This window comes from Anabrus simplex, chromosome 2 (genome assembly GCF_040414725.1).
Source record: "Anabrus simplex isolate iqAnaSimp1 chromosome 2, ASM4041472v1, whole genome shotgun sequence".
Classification (NCBI taxonomy): domain Eukaryota; kingdom Metazoa; phylum Arthropoda; class Insecta; order Orthoptera; family Tettigoniidae; genus Anabrus; species Anabrus simplex.
The window spans coordinates 235,757,427-235,782,915 of record NC_090266.1 but is presented as its reverse complement, the minus strand read 5'-3'; the positions used below and the strand labels follow the sequence as shown (position 1 = coordinate 235,782,915).

Below are 25,489 nucleotides of genomic sequence, written 5' to 3'. Positions count from 1 at the left end.
AACCCATTATTCACCCTTTTACACCCCTCCTATTGGGATTTTCCGAAAACAAAAAATACATGTTTCTTTATTTTTGAAGGAGGTTTTAAATACCAATTTTTACATCTGTAAACTTTTCAAGTTTTAAGATGTAGATACACTCATTTTAAAAATTCACCCCTCTTTTCACCCCCCATATTTCGATTTTCCAAAAACGAAAAAATACCTGTTTCTTTATTTTTAAAGTAGATCCCAAATACCAATTTTCAGGTCTGTAATATCTTCAGGTTCTGAAATAAAAGTAGCCTCATTAATGACATTCAACCCATTTTTCACCCTTTTCCGCATTTCCTGTTGGGATTTTCCGAAAACAAAAATATACGTGTTTCTTTATTTTTAAAGGAGATTCTAAAAACTAATTTTTTACATCTATAAACTTTAAAAGTTTTGCGATATAGATACAATCATTTTAAATATTCACCCCCTCTCACCCCCCATTAATTGGATTTTCCAAAAACAAAAAAATACGTGTTTCTTTATTTTTAAAGGAGATGCAAAACACCAATTTTCAGGTCTGTAATATATTCAGTTTCTGAGATATAAGTATCCTCATTAAATGCATTCAACCCATTTTTCACCCCTTTCCACCTTTCCTACAGGGGATTTTCCGAAAACAAAAAAATACGTGTTTCTTTATTTTTAATCAAGTTTCTAAATATCAATTTTTACAACTGTAAACTTTCAAAGTTTTGAGATATAGATACACTGATTTTAAAAATTCACCCCCCTTTTCACACCCCATTAATTGGATTTTCCAAAAACAAAAAAATACGGGTTTGTTTATTTTTAAAAGAGATCAAAAGTACCAATTTTCAGGTCTGTAATACCTTCATTTTTTGAGATATAAGTACTGGTATCCTGATTAAAGGCATTCAACCACTTTTTCACCCTTTTTCACCCCTCCTATTGGGATTTTCTGAAAACAAAAAAATACGTATTTCCTTATTTTTCAAGAAGATTCTAAATATCAATTTTTACATTTGTAAACTTTTAAAGTTTTGAGATATAGATTCACTCATTTTAAAATTTCACCCCCCTTTTCACCCCCTTAGCGACGGAATATCCAAAAATCCTCTCTTAGCGAGCACCTACATCTTAATATGAATATATCCCCAAAATTTCATTTCATTAAGTCCAGTAGTTTTGGCTCGGCGATGATGAATCAGTCAGTCAGTCAGTCAGTCAGTCAGGACAAGCTATTTTATATATATAGACTAGCAAGATACCCGTGCTTCGCTACGGTATTATGCTGAAATTTATAATTGAATGCTAATTGTTTTAGATATATAATCCGCCGAAATTCGCGATCTGACTCGTTTTCTGCGAGAATCCGCCAAAATTCGCGATCTGACTCGTTTTCTAATAGATTACGGTATGTTTCCTCACATTTTTCAATCTTTCTTTCCAGCAATCGATTTCGTACTTCCCGGGCTAGGTCCAGATATTCCACCCCGTCAGTTGGGTCCCTAAATCTTTGCCATCTTTTCCTATAAGCGTTTTTAATATGGATCAAATCCTTCAGGAGATCCGGCGTGGTGTCGTCTTAGGTGCCTTGGCGGTACTGAACCCGCGGCCGGACTGCATTCTTAGTCATTACCCGTCCAGGACCATTTTCCAGGGGGGTCCGCACATTTGACAACGGTCCAGAACATTATTATTATTATTACTATTATTATTATTATTATTATTATTATTATTATTATTATATGCCTTTGCTGGCAGGACCTAGTGTTTGCAGTGCACTATGTCTTCTGGTATAGGCTAGAGCAATTTTGTTACTTTCATTGATCTGTCTCTGTCTTATCCTTGGCTTTGACAATATGGAAGTGACTGAGGTATGAGCGATGCTAGTAATGCCATTCCTTATGCAGCCAGTCCCTGCTATGAATGGTGTGAAAATGTTGCTCATAGGGTCAGACGGTGCATGCATTTCAGTGGGCTTGGCAGTCTGATATGTAATAGCAAGTCTGGCTCGGTGAGGAAAGCAACGGGAAACTACCTCACTCCTCATTTCCCTAGTACGCCTCTTCAGTGATGCCTAGGCCATCTATGACAGCTGATGGCAGAGCTGTTGAGGATCCAACCAGCCTTAGGGCTGAGGACTCAACATACACATACATTATTATTATTATTATTATTATTAAAAGATGTTCTGAACCCCACAGCAAGCTGCAAGATCGCTACTTGGCGGTAAATTACATCTGCTGCCAGTGTCATTGTTACAATGAGACCAGCACCATCGTCGCGCGTAGGCAAGTGTGCGGGATTTCTGGCGATACCAATGACATACTTCCGTGCATTGTTGACCTTATTATAGAGGTGAACAATTTGACGGTCAATCTCATTCCTATCGTTTATTTCAAATGTGTTTAAATTTTTATTTACATGCCAGGAGGATCTACTGTAATCTAAGAACGTTCTCCGAAGGAAAAGATGGCTGTTGAAAACCAGCCCAGGAAAGATTAAAAATGATCGGTTTATGATCAGAATAAGTACATCGAAACTATATAGCCTGTTTCCAGTCATTCGACAGGGTCAGGAATGGAATGAATAAAGCCCCATCTAGCAGCGACAATAGGAATTGTGCCGGCTGCCGAAGCACACCTCTGGGGCAATGATCGTTGAATGACAAATGAAATGAAATATTGGACAGTGTTGCTGGAATGAATGATGAGAGATAAAATCGAAGTATCCGGAGAAAAACCTGTCCCGCCTCCGTTTTGTCCAGCACGAATGTCACATGGAGTGACCGGGATTTGAACCACGGAACCCAGCTGCGAGAGGCCGGCGCGCTGCCGCCTGAGCAACGGAGGCTCCTTAAGTACATTATGAACAGTAAAATCAATTGATCTCACCTCCTTTTACACCCCACCGCCGTTAAGTTTATTTACACCCCCCCCCAAAAAAAAATAGAAGACGTGTTTCTTTATGTTTAAAAGATATTCCAAACACCAATGTTCACATCTGTTACATTCAGTTTTGAGATATAAGTATCCCCATAAAAATAATTCACTTTATTTTCACTTCCTTTCACACTCCCCTCCCCCCCACCCCGTAAGTGAATTTTCCGGCAAAATATACTTGTTTCCTTAATAGTAAAGGATATTCTAAATAGTAATTATCACGACTCTAACTTCTTCAGTTTTTGATTTATGTGTCTTCATGAAAGGAATTCAACTCCTTTTCACTCCCGCCCCCCAAACGCGTTTTTCTTTGTTTAAGGAGATTCAAATACCAATTTTCACGTCCGTAACAACTTTAGTTTCTATTAGATGTATGTATTCTCATACAATTAATTCAATTAATTTTTCAATTCTTTCACCCCACCCCCACCCCCCCTTCATTGGATTTTCCGAGAATACGTGTTTCTTTACTTTTAAAGCAGATTCCAAAGCAGATTTCACGTCCGTAATATCTTCATTTTTGAGATATCAGTAGCCTAATTAAAAGAATTCAACACCATTTTCAGTCACTTTTACCCCCCCCCCCTTCCACCCAAGTGGTATTTCCGAAAGCTGAAAATACACGTTTCTTTATTTTTAATAGAGATAAAAATACCATTTTTCACTTCTGTAACATGTTAAGTTTTTGCGATATACTGTAGAAATTCGCTTTTTAAAATTTTACCCCTTTTTATTTCCCCTTACGTGGAGTTTCCGAAAACAAATCACCTATCTTTCTTTACATTTACAGGAGATTCCAAATACCCACTTTTTACGTCTATAACATTTTACGTTTCTCAGATATTCTGTAGATATAGTCTTTCAAAAAATTCACCCCAGTTTGTCACTCCTGTTTAACCCCCATTAATTTGATTTTCCAAAAACAAAAAAAATACGTGTTTCCTTATTTTTAAAGGAGCTCCCATATACAAATTTTCAGTTCCGTAATATTTTCAGTTTCTGAGATATATGTTTCCTCATTAAAGGCATTCATCCCATTATTCACCCATTTACACCCCTCCTATTGGGATTTAAAGAAAGCAAAAAATACGTGTTCTTGTATTTTTAAAGAAGATTCTAAATACCATTTTTTTACATCTGTAAACTTTTAAAGTTTTAAGATGTAGACGCACTCATTTTAAAAATTCACCCCCCTTTTCACCCTCCATTATTTGGATTTTCCAAAATCAAAAAAATACCTGTTTCTTTATTTTTAAAGTAAATCTCAAATACCAATTTTCAGGTCTGTAATATCTTCAGGTTCTGAAATATAAGTAGCCTCATTAAAGGCATTCAACCGCTTTTTCACCCTTTTCCACCCTTCCAATTGGGATTTTCCGAAAACAAAAAATACGTGTTTCTTTATTTTTAAAGGAGATTCTAAATGCCAATTTTTACATCTTTAAACTTTAAAAGTTTTGAGATATAGATAGACTCATTTTAAAAATTCACCCCCTTTTCACCCCCCCCCATTAATTGGATTTTCCAAAAACAAAAAATATGTATTTCTTTATTTTTAAAGGAGATCCTAAACACCAATTTTCAGGTCTGTAATATCTTCAGTTTCTGAGATATAAGTATCCTCATGAAAGTCATTCAACCACGTTTTCACCCCTTTTCACCCCTCCTATTGGGATTTTCCGAAAACAAAAAAATACGTGTTTCTTTGTTTTTAATGAAGATTCTAAGTACCAATTTTTACATCTGTAAACTTTAAGACTTTTGAGATATAGATGCACCCATTTTAAAAATTCACCCCCTTTTCACCCTCCCATTAATTGGATTTCCCCCAAACAAAAAATACGTGTTTCTTTATTTTTAAAAGAGATCAAAAGTACCAATTTTCATGTCTGTAATATCTTCAGTTTCTGAGATATAAGTACCGGTATCCCGATTAAAGGCATTCAACCCCTTTTTCACCCTTTTGTGCCCCTCCTATTGGGATTGTCTCAAAACAAAAAAATACGTATTTCCTTATTTTTAAAGAAGATTCTGAATACCAATTTTCACATCTGTAAACTTTTAAAGTTTTGAGATATAGACACACTCATTTTAAAATTTCACCCCCCTTTTCACCCCCTTAGCGACGGAATATCCAAAAATCCTCTCTTAGCGAGCACCTACATCTTAATATGAATATATCTCCAAAATTTCATTTCTTTATGTCCAGTAGTTTTGGCTCGGCGATGATGAATCAGTCAGTCAGTCAGTCAGTCAGTCAGTCAGGACAAGCTACTTTATATATATAGACTAGCAAGATACCCGTGCTTCGCTACGGTATTATGCTGAAATTTATAATTGAATGCTAATTGTTTTAGATATATAATCCGCCGAAATTCGCGATCTGACTCGTTTTCTGCGAGAATCCGCCAAAATTCGCGATCTGACTCGTTTTCTAATAGATTACGGTATGTTTCCTCACATTTTTCAATCTTTCTTTCCAGCAATCGATTTCGTACTTCCCGGGCTAGGTCCAGATATTCCACCCCGTCAGTTGGGTCCCTAAATCTTTGCCATCTTTTCCTATAAGCGTTTTTAATATGGATCAAATCCTTCAGGAGATCCGGCGTGGTGTCGTCTTAGGTGCCTTGGCGGTACTGAACCCGCGGCCGGACTGCATTCTTAGTCATTACCCGTCCAGGACCATTTTCCAGGGGGGTCCGCACATTTGACAACGGTCCAGAACATTATTATTATTATTACTATTATTATTATTATTATTATTATTATTATTATTATATGCCTTTGCTGGCAGGACCTAGTGTTTGCAGTGCACTATGTCTTCTGGTATAGGCTAGAGCAATTTTGTTACTTTCATTGATCTGTCTCTGTCTTATCCTTGGCTTTGACAATATGGAAGTGACTGAGGTATGAGCGATGCTAGTAATGCCATTCCTTATGCAGCCAGTCCCTGCTATGAATGGTGTGAAAATGTTGCTCATAGGGTCAGACGGTGCATGCATTTCAGTGGGCTTGGCAGTCTGATATGTAATAGCAAGTCTGGCTCGGTGAGGAAAGCAACGGGAAACTACCTCACTCCTCATTTCCCTAGTACGCCTCTTCAGTGATGCCTAGGCCATCTATGACAGCTGATGGCAGAGCTGTTGAGGATCCAACCAGCCTTAGGGCTGAGGACTCAACATACACATACATTATTATTATTATTATTATTATTAAAAGATGTTCTGAACCCCACAGCAAGCTGCAAGATCGCTACTTGGCGGTAAATTACATCTGCTGCCAGTGTCATTGTTACAATGAGACCAGCACCATCGTCGCGCGTAGGCAAGTGTGCGGGATTTCTGGCGATACCAATGACATACTTCCGTGCATTGTTGACCTTATTATAGAGGTGAACAATTTGACGGTCAATCTCATTCCTATCGTTTATTTCAAATGTGTTTAAATTTTTATTTACATGCCAGGAGGATCTACTGTAATCTAAGAACGTTCTCCGAAGGAAAAGATGGCTGTTGAAAACCAGCCCAGGAAAGATTAAAAATGATCGGTTTATGATCAGAATAAGTACATCGAAACTATATAGCCTGTTTCCAGTCATTCGACAGGGTCAGGAATGGAATGAATAAAGCCCCATCTAGCAGCGACAATAGGAATTGTGCCGGCTGCCGAAGCACACCTCTGGGGCAATGATCGTTGAATGACAAATGAAATGAAATATTGGACAGTGTTGCTGGAATGAATGATGAGAGATAAAATCGAAGTATCCGGAGAAAAACCTGTCCCGCCTCCGTTTTGTCCAGCACGAATGTCACATGGAGTGACCGGGATTTGAACCACGGAACCCAGCTGCGAGAGGCCGGCGCGCTGCCGCCTGAGCAACGGAGGCTCCTTAAGTACATTATGAACAGTAAAATCAATTGATCTCACCTCCTTTTACACCCCACCGCCGTTAAGTTTATTTACACCCCCCCCCCAAAAAAAATAGAAGACGTGTTTCTTTATGTTTAAAAGATATTCCAAACACCAATGTTCACATCTGTTACATTCAGTTTTGAGATATAAGTATCCCCATAAAAATAATTCACTTTATTTTCACTTCCTTTCACACTCCCCTCCCCCCCACCCCGTAAGTGAATTTTCCGGCAAAATATACTTGTTTCCTTAATAGTAAAGGATATTCTAAATAGTAATTATCACGACTCTAACTTCTTCAGTTTTTGATTTATGTGTCTTCATGAAAGGAATTCAACTCCTTTTCACTCCCGCCCCCCAAACGCGTTTTTCTTTGTTTAAGGAGATTCAAATACCAATTTTCACGTCCGTAACAACTTTAGTTTCTATTAGATGTATGTATTCTCATACAATTAATTCAATTAATTTTTCAATTCTTTCACCCCACCCCCACCCCCCCTTCATTGGATTTTCCGAGAATACGTGTTTCTTTACTTTTAAAGCAGATTCCAAAGCAGATTTCACGTCCGTAATATCTTCATTTTTGAGATATCAGTAGCCTAATTAAAAGAATTCAACACCATTTTCAGTCACTTTTACCCCCCCCCCCCCTTCCACCCAAGTGGTATTTCCGAAAGCTGAAAATACACGTTTCTTTATTTTTAATAGAGATAAAAATACCATTTTTCACTTCTGTAACATGTTAAGTTTTTGCGATATACTGTAGAAATTCGCTTTTTAAAATTTTACCCCTTTTTATTTCCCCTTACGTGGAGTTTCCGAAAACAAATCACCTATCTTTCTTTACATTTACAGGAGATTCCAAATACCCACTTTTTACGTCTATAACATTTTACGTTTCTCAGATATTCTGTAGATATAGTCTTTCAAAAAATTCACCCCAGTTTGTCACTCCTGTTTAACCCCCATTAATTTGATTTTCCAAAAACAAAAAAAATACGTGTTTCCTTATTTTTAAAGGAGCTCCCATATACAAATTTTCAGTTCCGTAATATTTTCAGTTTCTGAGATATATGTTTCCTCATTAAAGGCATTCATCCCATTATTCACCCATTTACACCCCTCCTATTGGGATTTAAAGAAAGCAAAAAATACGTGTTCTTGTATTTTTAAAGAAGATTCTAAATACCATTTTTTTACATCTGTAAACTTTTAAAGTTTTAAGATGTAGACGCACTCATTTTAAAAATTCACCCCCCTTTTCACCCTCCATTATTTGGATTTTCCAAAATCAAAAAAATACCTGTTTCTTTATTTTTAAAGTAAATCTCAAATACCAATTTTCAGGTCTGTAATATCTTCAGGTTCTGAAATATAAGTAGCCTCATTAAAGGCATTCAACCGCTTTTTCACCCTTTTCCACCCTTCCAATTGGGATTTTCCGAAAACAAAAAATACGTGTTTCTTTATTTTTAAAGGAGATTCTAAATGCCAATTTTTACATCTTTAAACTTTAAAAGTTTTGAGATATAGATAGACTCATTTTAAAAATTCACCCCCTTTTCACCCCCCCCCATTAATTGGATTTTCCAAAAACAAAAAATATGTATTTCTTTATTTTTAAAGGAGATCCTAAACACCAATTTTCAGGTCTGTAATATCTTCAGTTTCTGAGATATAAGTATCCTCATGAAAGTCATTCAACCACGTTTTCACCCCTTTTCACCCCTCCTATTGGGATTTTCCGAAAACAAAAAAATACGTGTTTCTTTGTTTTTAATGAAGATTCTAAGTACCAATTTTTACATCTGTAAACTTTAAGACTTTTGAGATATAGATGCACCCATTTTAAAAATTCACCCCCTTTTCACCCTCCCATTAATTGGATTTCCCCCAAACAAAAAATACGTGTTTCTTTATTTTTAAAAGAGATCAAAAGTACCAATTTTCATGTCTGTAATATCTTCAGTTTCTGAGATATAAGTACCGGTATCCCGATTAAAGGCATTCAACCCCTTTTTCACCCTTTTGTGCCCCTCCTATTGGGATTGTCTCAAAACAAAAAAATACGTATTTCCTTATTTTTAAAGAAGATTCTGAATACCAATTTTCACATCTGTAAACTTTTAAAGTTTTGAGATATAGACACACTCATTTTAAAATTTCACCCCCCTTTTCACCCCCTTAGCGACGGAATATCCAAAAATCCTCTCTTAGCGAGCACCTACATCTTAATATGAATATATCTCCAAAATTTCATTTCTTTATGTCCAGTAGTTTTGGCTCGGCGATGATGAATCAGTCAGTCAGTCAGTCAGTCAGTCAGTCAGGACAAGCTACTTTATATATATAGATGAATGTTTGTATGTTTGTATGTAAATGACACATCTCCTCCTAAACCACTGGAGCAATTTCAATCAAATTTTGAACACTTATTATTTGCTATCCGGAAACGAGCACTGTGGGTGTAAGCCACCTCTAGCCCCCCTTAGGAGTGGGGGTTAGGGGGGTCAGGTAAAAAATTATCGAAAATGGTGTCGAATCCATAGTTTTTGGGGTCGCTGAGGTGAATGGTGACACTCCCTATTTTTTAAAAGTTTAAATTCTGCTCCCATTTGGGTGGGGGTGAGGGGTACTGATGATGAATGTATGTGTGTAAATGACACATCTCCTCCTAAACCACTGGAGAAATTTCAATCAAATTTTGAACACATATTATTTGCTATCTGGAGACGAGCACTGTGGGGTAAGCCACCACTACCCCCCTTAGGGGTGGGGGTTAGGGGGGTCCAGGTAAAAACATAATATAAAATAGTGTCGAATCCATAGTTTTTGGGGTCGCTGAGGTGAATAGTGACTCCCGATTTTTGAAAAGTCAAAATTCTGCTCCCATTTGGGTGGGGGGCGAGGGGAGACTGATGATAAATGTATGTGTGTAAATGACACATCTCCTCCTAAACCACTGGAGAAATTTCAATCAAATTTTGAACACATATTATTTGCTATCTGGAGACGAGCACTGTGGGGGTAAGCCACCACTACCCCCCTTAGGGGTGGGGGTTAGGGGGTTCAGGTAAAAACATAATCGAAAATAGTGTCGAATCCATAGTTTTTGGGGTCGCTGAGGTGAATAGTGACACTCCCTAATCTTTAAAGTCAAATTTCTGCTCCCTATGGGTGGGTGGCAAGGGGGGACTGATATATAAAGTTAAACGAAAATAGTGTCGAATACATTGTTTTCGGGGTTGTCGAGGTGAATTGTACACTCCGGATTTTTAGTATCAGGAGATAAACCACGTGGGGGTAAGACAGCACAGGGAACCTTAGGGGGGCTGAGGGGGTCAGATACACTAATTAACGAAAATAGTGTCGAATCCATACTTTTCAGGGTCGCTGAGATGAATAGTGACACTCCGGATTTTTTAAAGTCCGAGTTGAGCCCCCTTTGGGGTGGGGGTGAGGGGGGAGTGATATATAAAAATAAACGAAAATGGTGTCGAATACATAATTTTCGGGGTCGCCGAGGGGAATTGTACACTTCGGATTTTTAGTATCAGGAGATAAACCACGTGGGGGTAAGACAGCACAGGGAACCTTAGGGGGGCTGAGGGGGTCAGATACACTAATTAACGAAAATAGTGTCGAATCCATCCTTTTCGGGGTCGCTGGGATGAATAGTGACACTCTGGATTTTTTTAAAGTCCAAGTTCAGTCCCCTTTCGGGTGGGGGCAAGGGGGTAGTAATATATAAACTTAATCGAAAATAGTGTCGAATACATAGTTTTCGGGGTCGCCGAGGTGAATGGTACGCATCGCATTTTTAGTATCAGGAGACAAAAATACGTGGGGGTAGGACTCCCCAGGAACGCTTAGGGGCGGGGGGGGGCGAGGGGGTGAGACGTATATATCATCGAAAGTAGTGTCGAATCAATACTTTTCGGGCTCCCTGAAATGAATAGCAACACTCCGGAATTTTTTAATGTCCAAGTTCAGCCCTCTTCGTTGGGGGGGGGGGGGGGATGGGGGATTGATATATAAAAATAATAGAAAATACTGTCGAATACGTAGGCTTCGGGTTCGCTGAGATGAATAGTGGCACTCCGGAATTTTAGTATCAGGAAACAAACCACGTGGGGGTAATACACCCCAGGAAACATTAGGGGTGGGGGCGAGTGGCTGAGATATACAAATCATCGAATGTAGTGTCGATTCCATACTTTTGGGGGTCGCTGAGATGAATAGTGACACTCCGGAATTTTTTAAAGTCTAATTTTAGCCCCCATCGTGGTGGGGGAGATGGGAGAATGTTATATAAAACTAATGGAAAATAGTGTCGAATTCATAGTTTTCGATTTCGCCGAGGTGAATTGTACACTTCGAAATTTTAGTATCAGGAGACAAACCACGTGGGGGTAGGACACCTCAGGAACCCTTAGGCACCGATGAGCGAGGGGGTTGAGATATAAAAATCATCGAAAGTAGTGTAGAATCCATACTTTTCGGGGTCTCTGAGATGAATAATGGCACTCCGGAATTTTTTAAAGTTCAGCCCCCTTCGTGGTGGGTGGCTACTGGAGAGTGATATATATAAATAAATGAAAATAATGTTGAATCCATAGTTGTCGGGGTCGCTGAGATGAATGGTGAGACCCCGGATATTTTACAAGTCCAAGTTCATCCCCCTTTCTGGTGGGGTTGAGGGGGATTCAGATTTAAAAATAATCGAAAATAGTGTCGAAGCCATAGTTTTCGTGGTCGCTGAGATGAATAGTAACACTCCCGGTTTTTTAAAACTCAAAGTTTGACCCCCTTTAGGAGGGAGGGTAATGAGATATAATAATAATCGAATATACTGCCTAATCCATAGTTTTCCGGGTCGCTGAGATGAATAGTAACATTCCGGATTTTTAAAGTCCAGCCTCACCCCCCTTTGATATAGAGGGTGAGAAAGGGTGAAATAAGAAATTGTCAAAAATGCCCCCCTTTGGCATAGAGGGTAAGAAAGGCTGAAGAAATAAACTGTCAAGAATGCCCAAGGTAATAGACGTGTGTATGTTTCAGTATGACTTTCAAGTATGACTTACTACCTGGAAAACACACTGTGGGAGTAAGACGCCCCTAGAACCACTTCGGAAGCGGGTGAAATATATAATCTATATTAATAAATAGAAGTCAGTTTGGCGCGATCTATATATACTTTACTATATATATATAAATTAAGGCATAACAATGAAAACAGACGTGACTTAATGAGAGCATTCTAGGCATCCTAGAAACTTAAAACTTGGTACCAGACAACCTGATGACTTCAGGATCCCTAGAAAAATCTAAAATTCTCAAAATTCTCTAAGAGGGACACGGTGGAAGTTTTCAAATCTGCATAAGAACACAGTCGGTGATATTTATCCTGAAGGATGACCTATACGTTTCATGGGCTTAAAAGTTTCCTGAAAGTCCTAATTTTTAACTCCCTCCCCCATATCAAGATGGCAGCACAATCTCCCAGACGAGTTAGAAAATAGAAATTTGGCAAAATTAAAGCTTTTTGCCTGTAATCGATGGAAGATTTACGAGATGTTTAAAAAATAATTTTTTACCCCCCAAAAATATCGAAATATGGAGGCAATTTTAATGACGGTGCAGACTTTCCTTTCGAGGTGTTTGGTGGCTAGACGGTAAGTCGTATCACAAAACGGATGGCATAATCTCCGTTCAATTTAGAGTGATCTACAACTTTCATCCTATAACTTTTTGTTGTATCTCTATCCCTTATGTTAAATTTGGCTCTATTTCTGGAATTACATAAATTTTGCACTTTGTACACGTACATTGATGGTTTGATTCAATTATAGGAAAGATGGGATCAAATTCTACACGAATATTGGCCCACCCAGCCAAATTCTATGTTTGAAGCTGTCGCATAAGTATCTGAAAAGTAATTCACTGTGTGAAAACCTTACAAAAATTTCACCCTATTCAACGGTTCTAAAATAATCTTGCCTTTAAATAGATGAGATACGAGGAAATACCATAGGGTCAGCCATTTAGATAGCTAAATGAGGCCAGAGTCGTCTTTTAATACAATCCATTTTCAATATGAATGCACCGTTTAGCAGCAGTTATTCTGTTAACGAAGGTGAACATGCATATACTTCCGTATGTCGAACTACATTTATTAATTTAAGTCGATTTTTAGCGATCTAGAAAGGGGTGTGTCTTACATTGTAATTAATACTGTACAAATCAAAAGTGTGTCTCAGCAGGAGGGCGTCTGCTGTTGTAATCAGTACTCCCCACATCGACCTTAACTAGCAATAGGAATGGGGTAGTTCTCCAACGCCTGTGTACCGTTGTAATGTATAATTCCCTTCTTGATTTGACTAACTGAAGGCAAGGCAGCGTGCATTTTTTTAAACTCTTTTACCTGATTCTGTTTATCATTAGGTATAGGTGCACCCGATTATAAACAAATTTACCCATCAAAATGTGACTGACGTTACGCATAGTGAATTGCGGCAGACAAGTGGACCTGTCGTTATCATCACAACTCTGCAACTCGCACTTTACATTGGAAACAACGTCTGCGGACCTCCCTATGCTTTTTCTCGGATAACGCCAAGAGACATGCAATTAAAATTTTTTATTCACTTCATGTACAGCAATTTACTTCGATTCGTATACATTGTAGAATACCGTAGCGAAGCACGGGTACATTTGCTAGCTTATTATAAAACTAGCAATTACCCGCGGGTTCGCTCGCGTGGATTTCGTAATTTCGTAATTTGATCCTCTGCATTGTACTAAGACATTATCTGAAAATCCCTAAAGTATAAAAACTCACCCAAAAATTGAGATTTATTTAACTCGGAAATTCTTGGTAAACCCTGTTTGTGGTATTACCTTTTGAGGGCTAAGATGACCATGGAACATAAAACTGTACGTGTGAGAAACAGTATTCTCTCAAGTCGAAAAAGTAAATATATGTTTTGTTTCTTTTTAAAAGAGTTTCCAAATACCTATTCCCACATCTGTAACATCTTCAGTTTTTGAGATATACACAAGGATCCCCATGGAAAGATTTCAACTCCATGATCAGTCCTTCCCCCACCCCAATCAACATCTAATTTTCCGAAAACAAAAATATGTTTCTTTATTTTTAAAGGAGATTCCAAATACCAACATTCACGCCTGCAACATCTTCAGTTTGTAAGATATAAGTATATTCATAAAAAGTAATTCAACTATTTTCCACTTACTTTCAGCCCCCGTTAAGTGACTTCTCCGAAAACAAAAAGGTACAGGTTCCTGTATTTTTAAAGGACTTTCCAAATACCAAGTTTCTTGTTTGTAACATGTTAAGTTTTTGACATATAATGTAAATGAAATGGCGTATGGCTTTTAGTGCTGGGAGATCCCAGGGTGGGTTCGGCTCGCCAGGTGCAGGTCTTTTGATTTGACACCCGTAGGCGACCCGCGCGTCGTTATGAGGACGAAATGATGATGAAGACAACACATACACCCAGCCCCCGTGCCAGGGAAATTAACCAGTCGTGATTAAAATTCCCGACCCTGCCGGGAATCGAACCCGGGACCCCTGTGACCAATGGCCAGCATGCTAGCCATTTAGCCATGTAGCCGTACAATATATAATGTAGACACACCGGTTGCCATTTTAAAAATTCGCCCGCTTTTCAAATTATTTTCAGCCCCTTAACTGTAATTTTCGAAAACAAAAACATACGTGTTCCTTTATTTTGAAAGGAAATTCGAAATACCAACTTTTACCTGTGCAACAGCTTCAGTTTTCAAGATAATGTATCCTCATAAACATATATCAACTCCTTTTTTTACTTATTTTCAACCCCACACACCTTACGTCGATTTTCCGATAAAAATTGCGTGTTTCTTAATTTTTAAAGAAGATTCCAAATACAAATTTTCTCGTCTGTAACATCTTCAGTTTTTGAGATATGAGTATCCTCATAAAAGTAATTCATCTCCTTTTCACCCTCCCACTTTTCTACCCGTTAAGTTGACTCTTCCCCCCCCCCTCTCCAAACGTGCGTGTTTCTTTGTTTTTAAAGGAGATTCCAAATACCAATTTTCATGACTTTAAAGAGTTCAGTCTTCGGAATATACTGTAGATACACTCATTTTAAAAATTCATCCCCTTTTGTATCCCCTTAGCGACGAAATATCCAAAAATCCTCTCTTAGACAGCACATACATTATAATATGAATGTATCCCCAAAATTTCATTCCTTTATGTCCAGTAGTTTAGGCTCGGCGATGATGAGTCAGTCAGTCAGTCAGTCAGTCAGTCAGGACAAGTTATTTTTTATATATAAGATAAGGAGAAAGCTATATATTCACTAGTGATTGATAACCCATCAAACCTTATCCAATCGGTGTAAAATATCAGGGTATTAAGGAAATTTTATACACGATAACCATAACCCATTCAGACGAAGTGTTTGCTGTAAGGTACACGCCTTCATGCATATTATTTTTAATGCCTTGTGTGAGATTTATAATAGCTTGCATATATTCCTGATTTCTCTGCTTCCGCTTTTGGTAACATAGTAGTATGAAGATGCTAGCGCGAATACTCGTCACACACAAAGCAACGCAGGCACTTTCTCTTGGATTACGTGAGTAAGGATGCATGTTGTCTAATGCTGCAGAAAAAATAATATTTGCAAATATAATTTACGTTTCGTACTACCTTTAGTCGTAAGAAATTAATGACACTTTCTATCGCAACTTGCATATGAACATTGCCATGTCATATATGTAAACAGTTTGGAGAATGGTGCATAACTTGTGTACTTTCTGGAAGTCAAAAATCATTAAACATATGTGTTCTATCTGTGGGAGAAACTGAAGGTCTGAATGGCATATATGTAACCAGAGTGGGATGTGTACATTGCAGTCATATCTTAAATATTTCGTCATAATTTTTCCCTGGTAATACATGACAGTAAAGAGAAGTCTCGTCCACCTACCTGCCATGCTGAGGTCCCACGATGCTGGAGTCGTAGGCCGAGCTTGCACTGATGTCCGAGTCCGGGATTGCGCCCGACTCCATTCCCAGCGGCGATCCGCAGCGAGCTGTCGGCATACAAACAGGAGGGGGTCAGATAGTTGCTCTCTACCTCTACAGGAGTTAGGATAATAATAACGACAGAACTCCTTATAAGTAAAACATAGTAAATATTACCCTTTACGTGCAGTCTGCAGTTTTTGTAAAGTTACCAGAAAATATAACATGGTTATTTCAGTTCCGAAAAGTGAAAACACATTTTCCGATATTTAAATCAAGATCTTAATTAACTGCACCGTAATCAGCCTTTGAGGGGTGCCTACAATATTGAAGTGACTGGAGATCAGACGTCTTTTAAAACTGCACTATTTAAGACTAAAATAAGTTCTTTTAAAGTACTGCATCCACTCGATTTAAAATTCGTGTTACGTTTAATCGTATCTCACAACACTGAAAGATCACATGCGGGCAGAACTCACCCTTTAGTCACTTACGAAGCTCTACTGTATTCCCATATATTTTTTTCAACAGATTAATTTAGAACTTTTACAGCAGACCTGACTTCTGTGTAACCATTTTAGTAAAGGATCTCTTTAACTAACTTATTAGCGATTTAAAGATACGCAACAATTATAACATTTTGCTCTGAATATGTTCTGCAACGTGCTAAGAAATGTACCAAAAAGGCATCTATTTACCTTTATTCATTACTTCGTGAAGATCTTAGAAAACAAGAAAATACTGTACAATAAATTTGTTATGCTAGATTCTTATTCAACAAAACACTATTTACGAATAGTTAAACACATTAAGTCAGAATGGACTTTGACACTGTGTAAATACATGGTGACCAATGAGTTCAAATGGATTTTCTGGATTTAAGCCATAATTTACAATATGCATGCACTCCACATCGTCACGAAGGCCGTAATGACTCAGTATGCAATTTTATTCCTAGAATACGAATATTTGTTTCCACAAGTTTATCCTACAGATTATTATTATTATTATTATTATTATTATTATTATTATTATTATTATTATTATTATTATTATTATTATTATTATTATTATTGGTATTGCCGCCCTCGCGTTGTAGGGTGGCGTGCCTGCCTTCTACCTGGAGGCCCAGATTCTATTCTTGGCCAGGTCAGCGATTTTTACTTGGATCTGAGGGCTGGTTCGAGGTCCACTCAGCCTACGAGATTACAATTGAGGAACTATATGACGATGAGATAGTGACCCCGGTCTAGAACGCCAAGAATAACGTCCGAGGGGATTCCTCGCGCTGACCACACGACACCTCGTAATGTAAAGGCGTTCGGGCTGAGCAGCGGTCGCTTGGTTGGCCATGGCCCTCAGGGACTCTTGCGCCATGACGGTATTATTATTATTATTATTATTATTATTATTATTATTATTATTTCCGGCTCCATGGCTAAATGTTTAGCGTGCTGACCTTTGGTCACAGGAGTCCCGGGTTCGATTCCCGGCAGGGTCGGGAATTTTAACCATAACTGGTTAATTTCGCTGATACGGGGGCTGGGTGTATGTATCATCTTCATCATCATTTCATCCTCATCATGACGCGCAGGTCACCTGCGGGAATCAAATTAAAAGACCTGCATCTGGCGAGCCGAACTTGTCCTCGGACACTCCCGGCACTAAAAGCCATACGCCAGTTTTTATTATTATTATTATTATTATTATTATTATTATTATTATTATTATTATTATTATTATTATTATTATTATTATAGCAGTAGGCTAGTAATAATTGCAGTAGTTGATTAATTTTCGGGACTTAAGGAACGCCCACGTACTGATGTGTAAAGGAACTAGTTGATAATATTTGTCATAATGAGATTTGTGGTGGTGTAAGAGTCTTTTAATAATGCTATTAGTTTTGTGTCCTCTTATGGTTTTCGGAGACACCGAGGTACCGTAATTTTGTCCCGCAGGAGTTATTTTTCTTACCAGTAAGTCTACCGACACAAGGCTGTCGTATTGAGCACCTTCAATTGCTACAAGACTGAGCCGGGATGGAATATGGCAGCGCTTCTACCGACTGAACTACTCAGTGCGACTGACAGACTTTTATTATACGCAAGACAGAAGTAGGTGCGCACTGCCTGATTTAAGTGTTTAGTCTGGCGGTTTCATGATGCGAGTTGAAATACTTGTATAATACAAACTGCATGCCAACGGCGTAGCCATGTTTAAACACCGTATCCCGTCACATCTCCGAAGAGAAGCAACACTGAGGGTGTTCACCATTTACTAGGGGTGGAGCGGAAAGGAAATAAGTCACTCTTTCTCGTGTAAGTTCCAGCTCAGGGTGCCTGATTAGTGACCCCTGCCACAGCTGAAGACAATGACTTGGTCGCAATCGTCCAGGGCTTCCGGCCAAAAACAGGGCCAAATCCACATGTGAGACACAGTTCGCACCCGCGATCCTACAGGTGTAGGAAATGTGGTAGAAGATTATTATTATTATTATTATTATTATTATTATTATTATATAGGAAATAGTCTATGTTAGCGCTAGGTTTCGAACTTTGGATCCATGGAATTGAGCAAATTCGTAGTCCTAATGTGAAGCGTGAGTTAACGCACCCTCTTACGAATGTGGGCTGTATTTCAAGAGATGGACAAACTTTCCTACTGTAGTACTAACAAACGTTTGCAAATGAAGCAAGTAAAATATTTGTGCAGCTCATTCTAGACAAGAACGACGATAGCCGCGGACCTGTAAAGGGCCCGACTGACGCCCAGAGCAAACTGCTGTCTTTATGTCTCCGTTAATGGCAATGACGCAAAGTTCCATTCATTGGCCAGAAAACAAAGACCTGAAGTCCCCCTGCTCTCGAGACTCGCTGAGCATGTGCTGGTCTGGATTCACTGCGAGCAATGCCAGGCCAACAGCCTAAAACACAAGGTTTAAATCATAAATCTGGAGAGAAATGACGTAGATTACTCCTAAACTACTGATATGTTTAGTTTTTGGTTTACCTGTTAGTCCATGAGGTACAAAATAATGAACGTTTTAAATACATGCCAGGGATAACATCAAAACATGATAATTAATATTTTCGAGTAAAATATAATGGTCTTACATAATTGACAATCTGAAGCCTACGAGTTGATTCCTAACGTACTAAACCTTGAAATTTCCGATACTGTGATAACATAGAGTTCACTATAATAATAATAATAATAATAATAATAATAATAATAATAATAATAAAAGGTCTAATAATACTTTGTTTCTCTCTTAAACTGTTTACCCTCGAGGGTTGGTTTTTTCCTCGGACTCTGCGAAGGATCCCACCTCTACCGCCTCAAGGGCAGTGTCCTGGAGCGTGAGACTTTAAATCGGGGGCATACAGCTGGGAAGGAGGACCAGTTCCTCGCCCAGGTGGCCTCACCTGCTATGCTTAACAGGGGCCTTGTTGGGGGATGGGAAGTTTGCAAGGAATAAATAAGAAAGAGGGAAGGAAGCGGCCGAGACATTACGTTAGGTAACATCCCGGCATTTACCTGAAGGAGAAGTGGGAAACCTCGGAAAAGCACTTCGAGTACGGCTGAGGAGGGAATCGAACACCCCTCAACTCAGTTGACATTAGAGGTTGAGTGGATCCCGTTCCAGCCCACGTACCACTTTTCAAATTTCGTGACAGAGCCGGGAATCGAACCCGGGCCTGTGGGGGTGGCAGCTAATTACACTAACCACTACACGACAGAGGTGGACGATGATAATAATAACAATAATAAACATCATAATAATGGCTTATAGCATCCGGAGAGGCCTGTTGAGTGCATGCACCTGCACGTCTGTGAGGATGGAGCCCTAATGAAATGTGAAATGTCGTATGGCTTTTAGTGCCGGGATATCCTAGGACGGGTTCGGCTCACCGGGTGCAGGTATTTCTATTTGACGCCTGTAGGCGACCTGCGCGTCGTGATGAGGATGAAATGATGATGAAGACAGCACATACACCCAGCCCCCGTGCCATTGGTATTAACCCATTAAGATTAAAATCCCCGACCCGGCCGGGAATCGAACCCGGGACTCTCTGAACCGAAGGCCAGTACGCTGACCGTTCAGCCAACGAGTCGGACGGAGCCCTACTAATAATATATCATAATGCTGGATACAGCACTACTAATAATGTATATAATGCTGGACACGGTAAACATAGCTAGCCCCTACGCCATCGGAATTAAGCAAGGAAGGTTAAGATCTTCGACTGGGCTGGGAATCGAACTTCGTGACCCCTTTGACCACAGGCTAGCATGCTAGCCATTTAGCCGGACACACTGATAACATGAACCCATTGACCTTACTTAGTGGGGCGTAAGCCAGCGCATCGACTGTTTTCACCCCTATAACTTCTGTGGGCGTAATAACTTTCTCTGTATGTTTTCTCCGTATGCGATCAATAATCTTCCGACCGTCAGATGTCTGCTGCTGCTTTTTTTTTTTTTTTTTTTTTGCTACTTGTTTAAACATCGCACTAACATATCGAAGGTTTTCGACGACGGAAGGAAAGGAGGGGGCCGGGATTGGGAAGGTAGAGCCCCAGTATGTGTCTGGTGTGGAAGTGGGGAACCACGGAAAACCGCCTTCAGGGCTGCCGACGGTAGGATTCGAACCAACACTCTCCTGAATATAAGCTCACGGCCAACTCGCTCGGTACACTCACTGATTAAATATGAATTTGTTTTCATACACAGCGCACTATTGCAGCAAGAAGGTGAAATCCACTTCATTGGATATTTTGTGAAAATGATTAACATAGTTATATTGCATGTTCGCGTCTAAATATAGTCTAAGTACAAATATTCAGAATGATACACATTCTGCAAACAGATGTAAGCAGACGTCTCACGATCTCTCAGAAAATATACTTGGCCCATTCTTTGAATTGTTCTACATTAAATAGTAAGGCAGCGTGCTGTTTTACTTAGTTTCATCTTCCTGTGACACATATTTACACCATACAACTATTCAAGTATATAGTTTGGAAATAATCATCTCAGGATCATTTCTGAGGTTGAAATAATTGACCACGTAAGGATACAGTATCACGGTAATCCCCTTGTTAATTGGGAACGTAAGTTAACAGTGTCTAGTTCAGTTCGGCAAGGTAGATCCAATTTCCCCTGCGGGGGCAATCATCACAATTTGATAATAATAGGAAATTACTCAATCGGCTAAGTTAGTATGACCTGCAGCTGGCGTCGCTCTGGTTCCCAGTTCGAATACCGACTGCGGAGATGGATGTCCACCTATTAGCCACAGACCATATGGCTTTATTATGCAGATCGGAAACTGCAGGACGCCCGTTGCTTCCAGCCTTGCACAAGGCCGTATTCGGGATATATGGAGCAGTGTGTGAACGCTATGAGATGAGATAACGGTAACAGAATCCACACCTCAATGTCATGTTCACTGAAGGCTCAACAGAAATAGCCGAGGCAAAGCCAAGAGCATGAACAAAGCTGTGCATGGAATATACTATAAGGAGGCCTATATGAACATTAAAGAGGAAAGTAGTTCTGCCTAGTATGTCATAAGTCTTTGTGGTCAGAAATGGCCTTAACACTTACCAATCGCATGAACAGTGCAGCAACAAGTACTATATCTTATTAACCTTCTGTTCACTCGGAACCATTTTGAACACACTATTTTCTTAATAATAACACCAATTATAATAATTTATTTATCGTCACTCTGATCACTGCATATGTTAAGGGACGCCACACAGTGTCGGATTTATGTCCCGTATGAACTCTTCAAGAACATGTTGTATGCAAGATACATGTCGATTTTGCATCTTCAAATCCCGCCGACCTCAAATGGGATCGAACCCGCTGTCTTGCGCATAGAAAGACAATGATTAATTTACTATGTCACTGAGTTCGCCTCGACTCCACTGATAACGACAAAAGTGCTAGTGGCTTTACGTCACGATGGGATAGGAAAGGCCTAGGAGTTGGAAGGAAGCGGCCGTGGCCTTAATTAAGGTGCAGCCCCAGCATTTGCCTGGTATGAAAACGGGAAACTACGGAAAACCATATTCAGGGCTGCCGACAGTGGGATTCGAACCCACTATCTCCCGGATGCAAGCTCACTGCCGCGCGCCTCTAACCGCACGGCCAACACGCCAGGTGCGAAAAAAAATTGATACTATTGATACCATACAATTGATCTGAAACCTAGAAATATTCATTGGATAATGTAGAAATTCAGTAATTGAAAATCGTTATTGATGTTACGCCTCACTAAATTGATAAATGTGAAGGAGAAAAGGTACGAAAAGAGATCCATATAGCATTAATGAATTGCAATGTCTCTCAAAGCTACGAAATAGGTGAAATTAAGTAATAATAATAATAATAATAATAATAATAATAATAATAATAATAATAATAATAATAATTTGCTTTACGTCCCATTAACTACTCTTACGGTTTTCGGAGACGCCGAGGTGCCGGAATTTATCCCGCAGTAGTTCTTTTACGTGCCAGTAAAGCTACCGACACGAGGCTGACGTATTTGAGCACCTTCAAGTACCACCGGACGGAGCCAGGATCGAACCTGCCAAGTTGGGGTCAGAAGGCCACCACCTGAACCGTCTGAGCCACTCAGCCCGGCAGGTGAAATTAAATGAGGAAAAACGTTGGCTCATACGGGAATACACTGTTGAGCAGTTGAATTAGAGATATTGCGTGTATCACCCACTTTCATCCTGATAAAGATGGTAATGTGGCATGAAAGGGACTCCACTGGATACCAGACGTGGAAAGTCGCACTGTTCCACGACCACTGCACAGCCACATGTAATGCACAGAGATGTTCGGAGCGGGATCAGCGAAGCGCTCGCCTCTCTCGACAGCATCAGGTGTGCTCAGTAGGATCGAGGTCGGGTGACTTTAAGGACTAGGCAACCACCCTCATACCCGTGGAGTACTCACTGAACCTATCAGCTACAATTCGGGAACGACTGGAAGGTGTCTTGCTTTACGTACAGGTCTGAAGTGTGCTGGAGGTGAACAAATGAGTGCACATGATCCAAGAGAAGGTTCTTGTAGCGTTTGTTGGTGTGGTACGTTGTCAGACGTACAAGGCTATCCATTTCATACCACGTGAACAGTCCCCATACGATGATACAACCACCCCTGGCCTCAACTGTACCCTGCTGACAAGAGGATCCATTTCCTGGAGTGCTTGGAGAGGCATTCGTGCCTGTCATTGACGTGTACAAACTGGTACCACAACCCATTTGCCTAGGCGATCTTTCCTTATGGTTTGAGAGTTCAATGGTGGTGTTCCTGTGCCAATGCCATTCTTTGTTCCTTGTGATGTGCAGTGAGCAGTGGTACCCAAGTGTGACGGTGGTTTCTGTACTCCATTGCGAGGAGGTGCTCTTGGTTGGTATGAATGCTTACATATCGTTCTTATCCAGAATTGAACTACCGAGTAATCTGTTGCACTATGCCTCGCCTATCCGCTCTGGCCATCCATTCAGCCGACGGTGACCTCTATCAACAACACGTTATACTCCATCGCAGTTGAGCCTGGCGATTGTGGTTTTGCCCGAATCTACGTACTCATGGTACATTTTGGACAGATTTGAAGTCCCACTGCCTGTACGACTTAAGAGATTGAACAACCCTTACAAACGGCACCGACAATCTGGCCGTGATCAAGAGCTCCAAGATCTCGCGTCTCCCCCTTCCTGTACTCAAATGTTACACTGCCAATATACGAGGGCTGAGGACATCGCAGTCATGTACATGTATGAAAAGAAATGGTGTCTCGGTATAAACAAAGCATGGTGTTCCCCACCTCCTCTCCTAACTTATTAATGCAAGTAGACAGCCCGCTACAAGACTTTGTTGTGATTGAAATGGGCACAGTGGCGGATGTTTAGCAATACATACACACTGTGCCTTCAGCACTACCCCTTCACTCCCTCCCATCCTTTTCAGTACTGGAGTGGGGCAGTTTTTATTGTTTATGTCGGTTCACCATTTATGTGCATGCGTATACCACGCCGATCAATTACTTTCGCCGGGCCGACCACAGTGCTATTTTTCCAGAACAGCAGCTGTCTCTAGTTCAATTGCTCATCAGTGTACAACCAACATTAACACGTAGTCTAAGTGATATGAGTCTAAATCAGATCAAGTTCTGATGTTTTAAGTCCCAAATGATTAATTAAAAAATCAGCAAATTATATTTTTCACGAAACAGTAAAATTGTATAATGCAGACAAAAGTTGAAAGCTAAATGTGAATATGAAAGCTCCTTTCAAAGGAAGTCTTCGTTATTTGTGCTAGAGAAAAAGTGTTGTCAGTTACAAGTTGACTATAAATTTTTGACGTACTGTACTATTACCACACATGATCAAGATATCACTGAGCAGTTATCGATATCCTATGGAAGGAGGGCACCTTTCGTAATAAAGCCCATATTCTTAAGAATGCGGAAATAATCTGATAATCTGTGTTGCTTTGATATCAGTTCCAAAGGCTTTAGCTATAAATAGCTATTAGCTATAATTACTTCATTCTATGATTTGAGCAGATGTCGTGGCACTCGATGGAAGGCATTATAATTCAAACATGTTGACTGAGTGTGCGGAAGTGAACAGGGGAAATCTTACTCTAGTTAGCCTAGTTAGTCTAGTTAGCCAAAGTCACCACGGCGTGGGAGCAAACCTCGCAACTCTGGCTTCCCAGTTCGATCGAAGAACAACACTAAATATGGCAGTTCAGGATTCATAATATATTGTTAAACTGAATAACAAAAGAAGAGGTACGTAGAATGCATGTTTCTGCAATACAATACTGCACAGGTAAACATTCAGAAAAAATATGGTGGGATGGAAGTAGCATAAATCTCTCCGGGTGTAGGAAACAGTACCTAAATGCCGGAACTTCCCACCATTACACCTCATAAACAACAAGATATTGCAAGTATCAACGGTCACTACATTACTTATCGACAAAAGACAGGCTAATTACGAGACTCCTAAAACTATTTTCACCATTTGAAAATAATGAAAGTAAGGGCTCGTATCTCTCTACCTGACTGTATGTCTGTCTTTCGAACGACATATTCAGTATGTCGATTGCCTATCAAGGTAAACGACGTTGTACCCGACCGCTGGTTTGGCTGTGAGGTGCCGGATGTCAGAGCTTGTTTCGCATGGCCTCCACGCTAATGGACGCTGTGTAGCCTGGGTCGGATATTTTCATTTTCATCATGCCAAGGGTGGAGAAGAATAGGAAATTTTGATCCAGGTTAACATGCAGGATCTAGGAACTATTCTTGGCGACTTACAAAGATTGTTTAAATCATGGTCTGGTGTTTAGAAGTAAGATATTTCTGAAGCATAAAAATGGCTCAGCCATACTGTTTAATCTTCTCAAGTAAGTTCTATTTTTAAAAGTTCTTTTACAGTTTTACGTCGCACTGACACAGATAGGACTTATGAAGACGAATGGATAGGAGAGGGCTAGTAGTGGTGAGGAAGCGACCGTGCCCTTAAACAAGTTATAGCCCCAGCATTTTTCTGGT

At 39.7% G+C, this 25,489-nt stretch overlaps 1 protein-coding gene across 2 annotated transcripts in view; it reads right to left on the bottom strand.

Annotated features, from left to right (window-relative positions):
• Window positions 1-25,489, bottom strand: part of Ddr (discoidin domain-containing receptor 2) — a 2,443,951-nt gene that overhangs the window by 1,586,981 nt on the left and 831,481 nt on the right. For both annotated transcript variants that reach the window (XM_067140519.2, XM_067140518.2), the window contains one exon: window positions 15,860-15,965. In XM_067140519.2, the coding sequence (XP_066996620.1) occupies window positions 15,860-15,965 (106 nt within the window). The remainder of the gene's footprint in view (window positions 1-15,859; window positions 15,966-25,489) is intronic.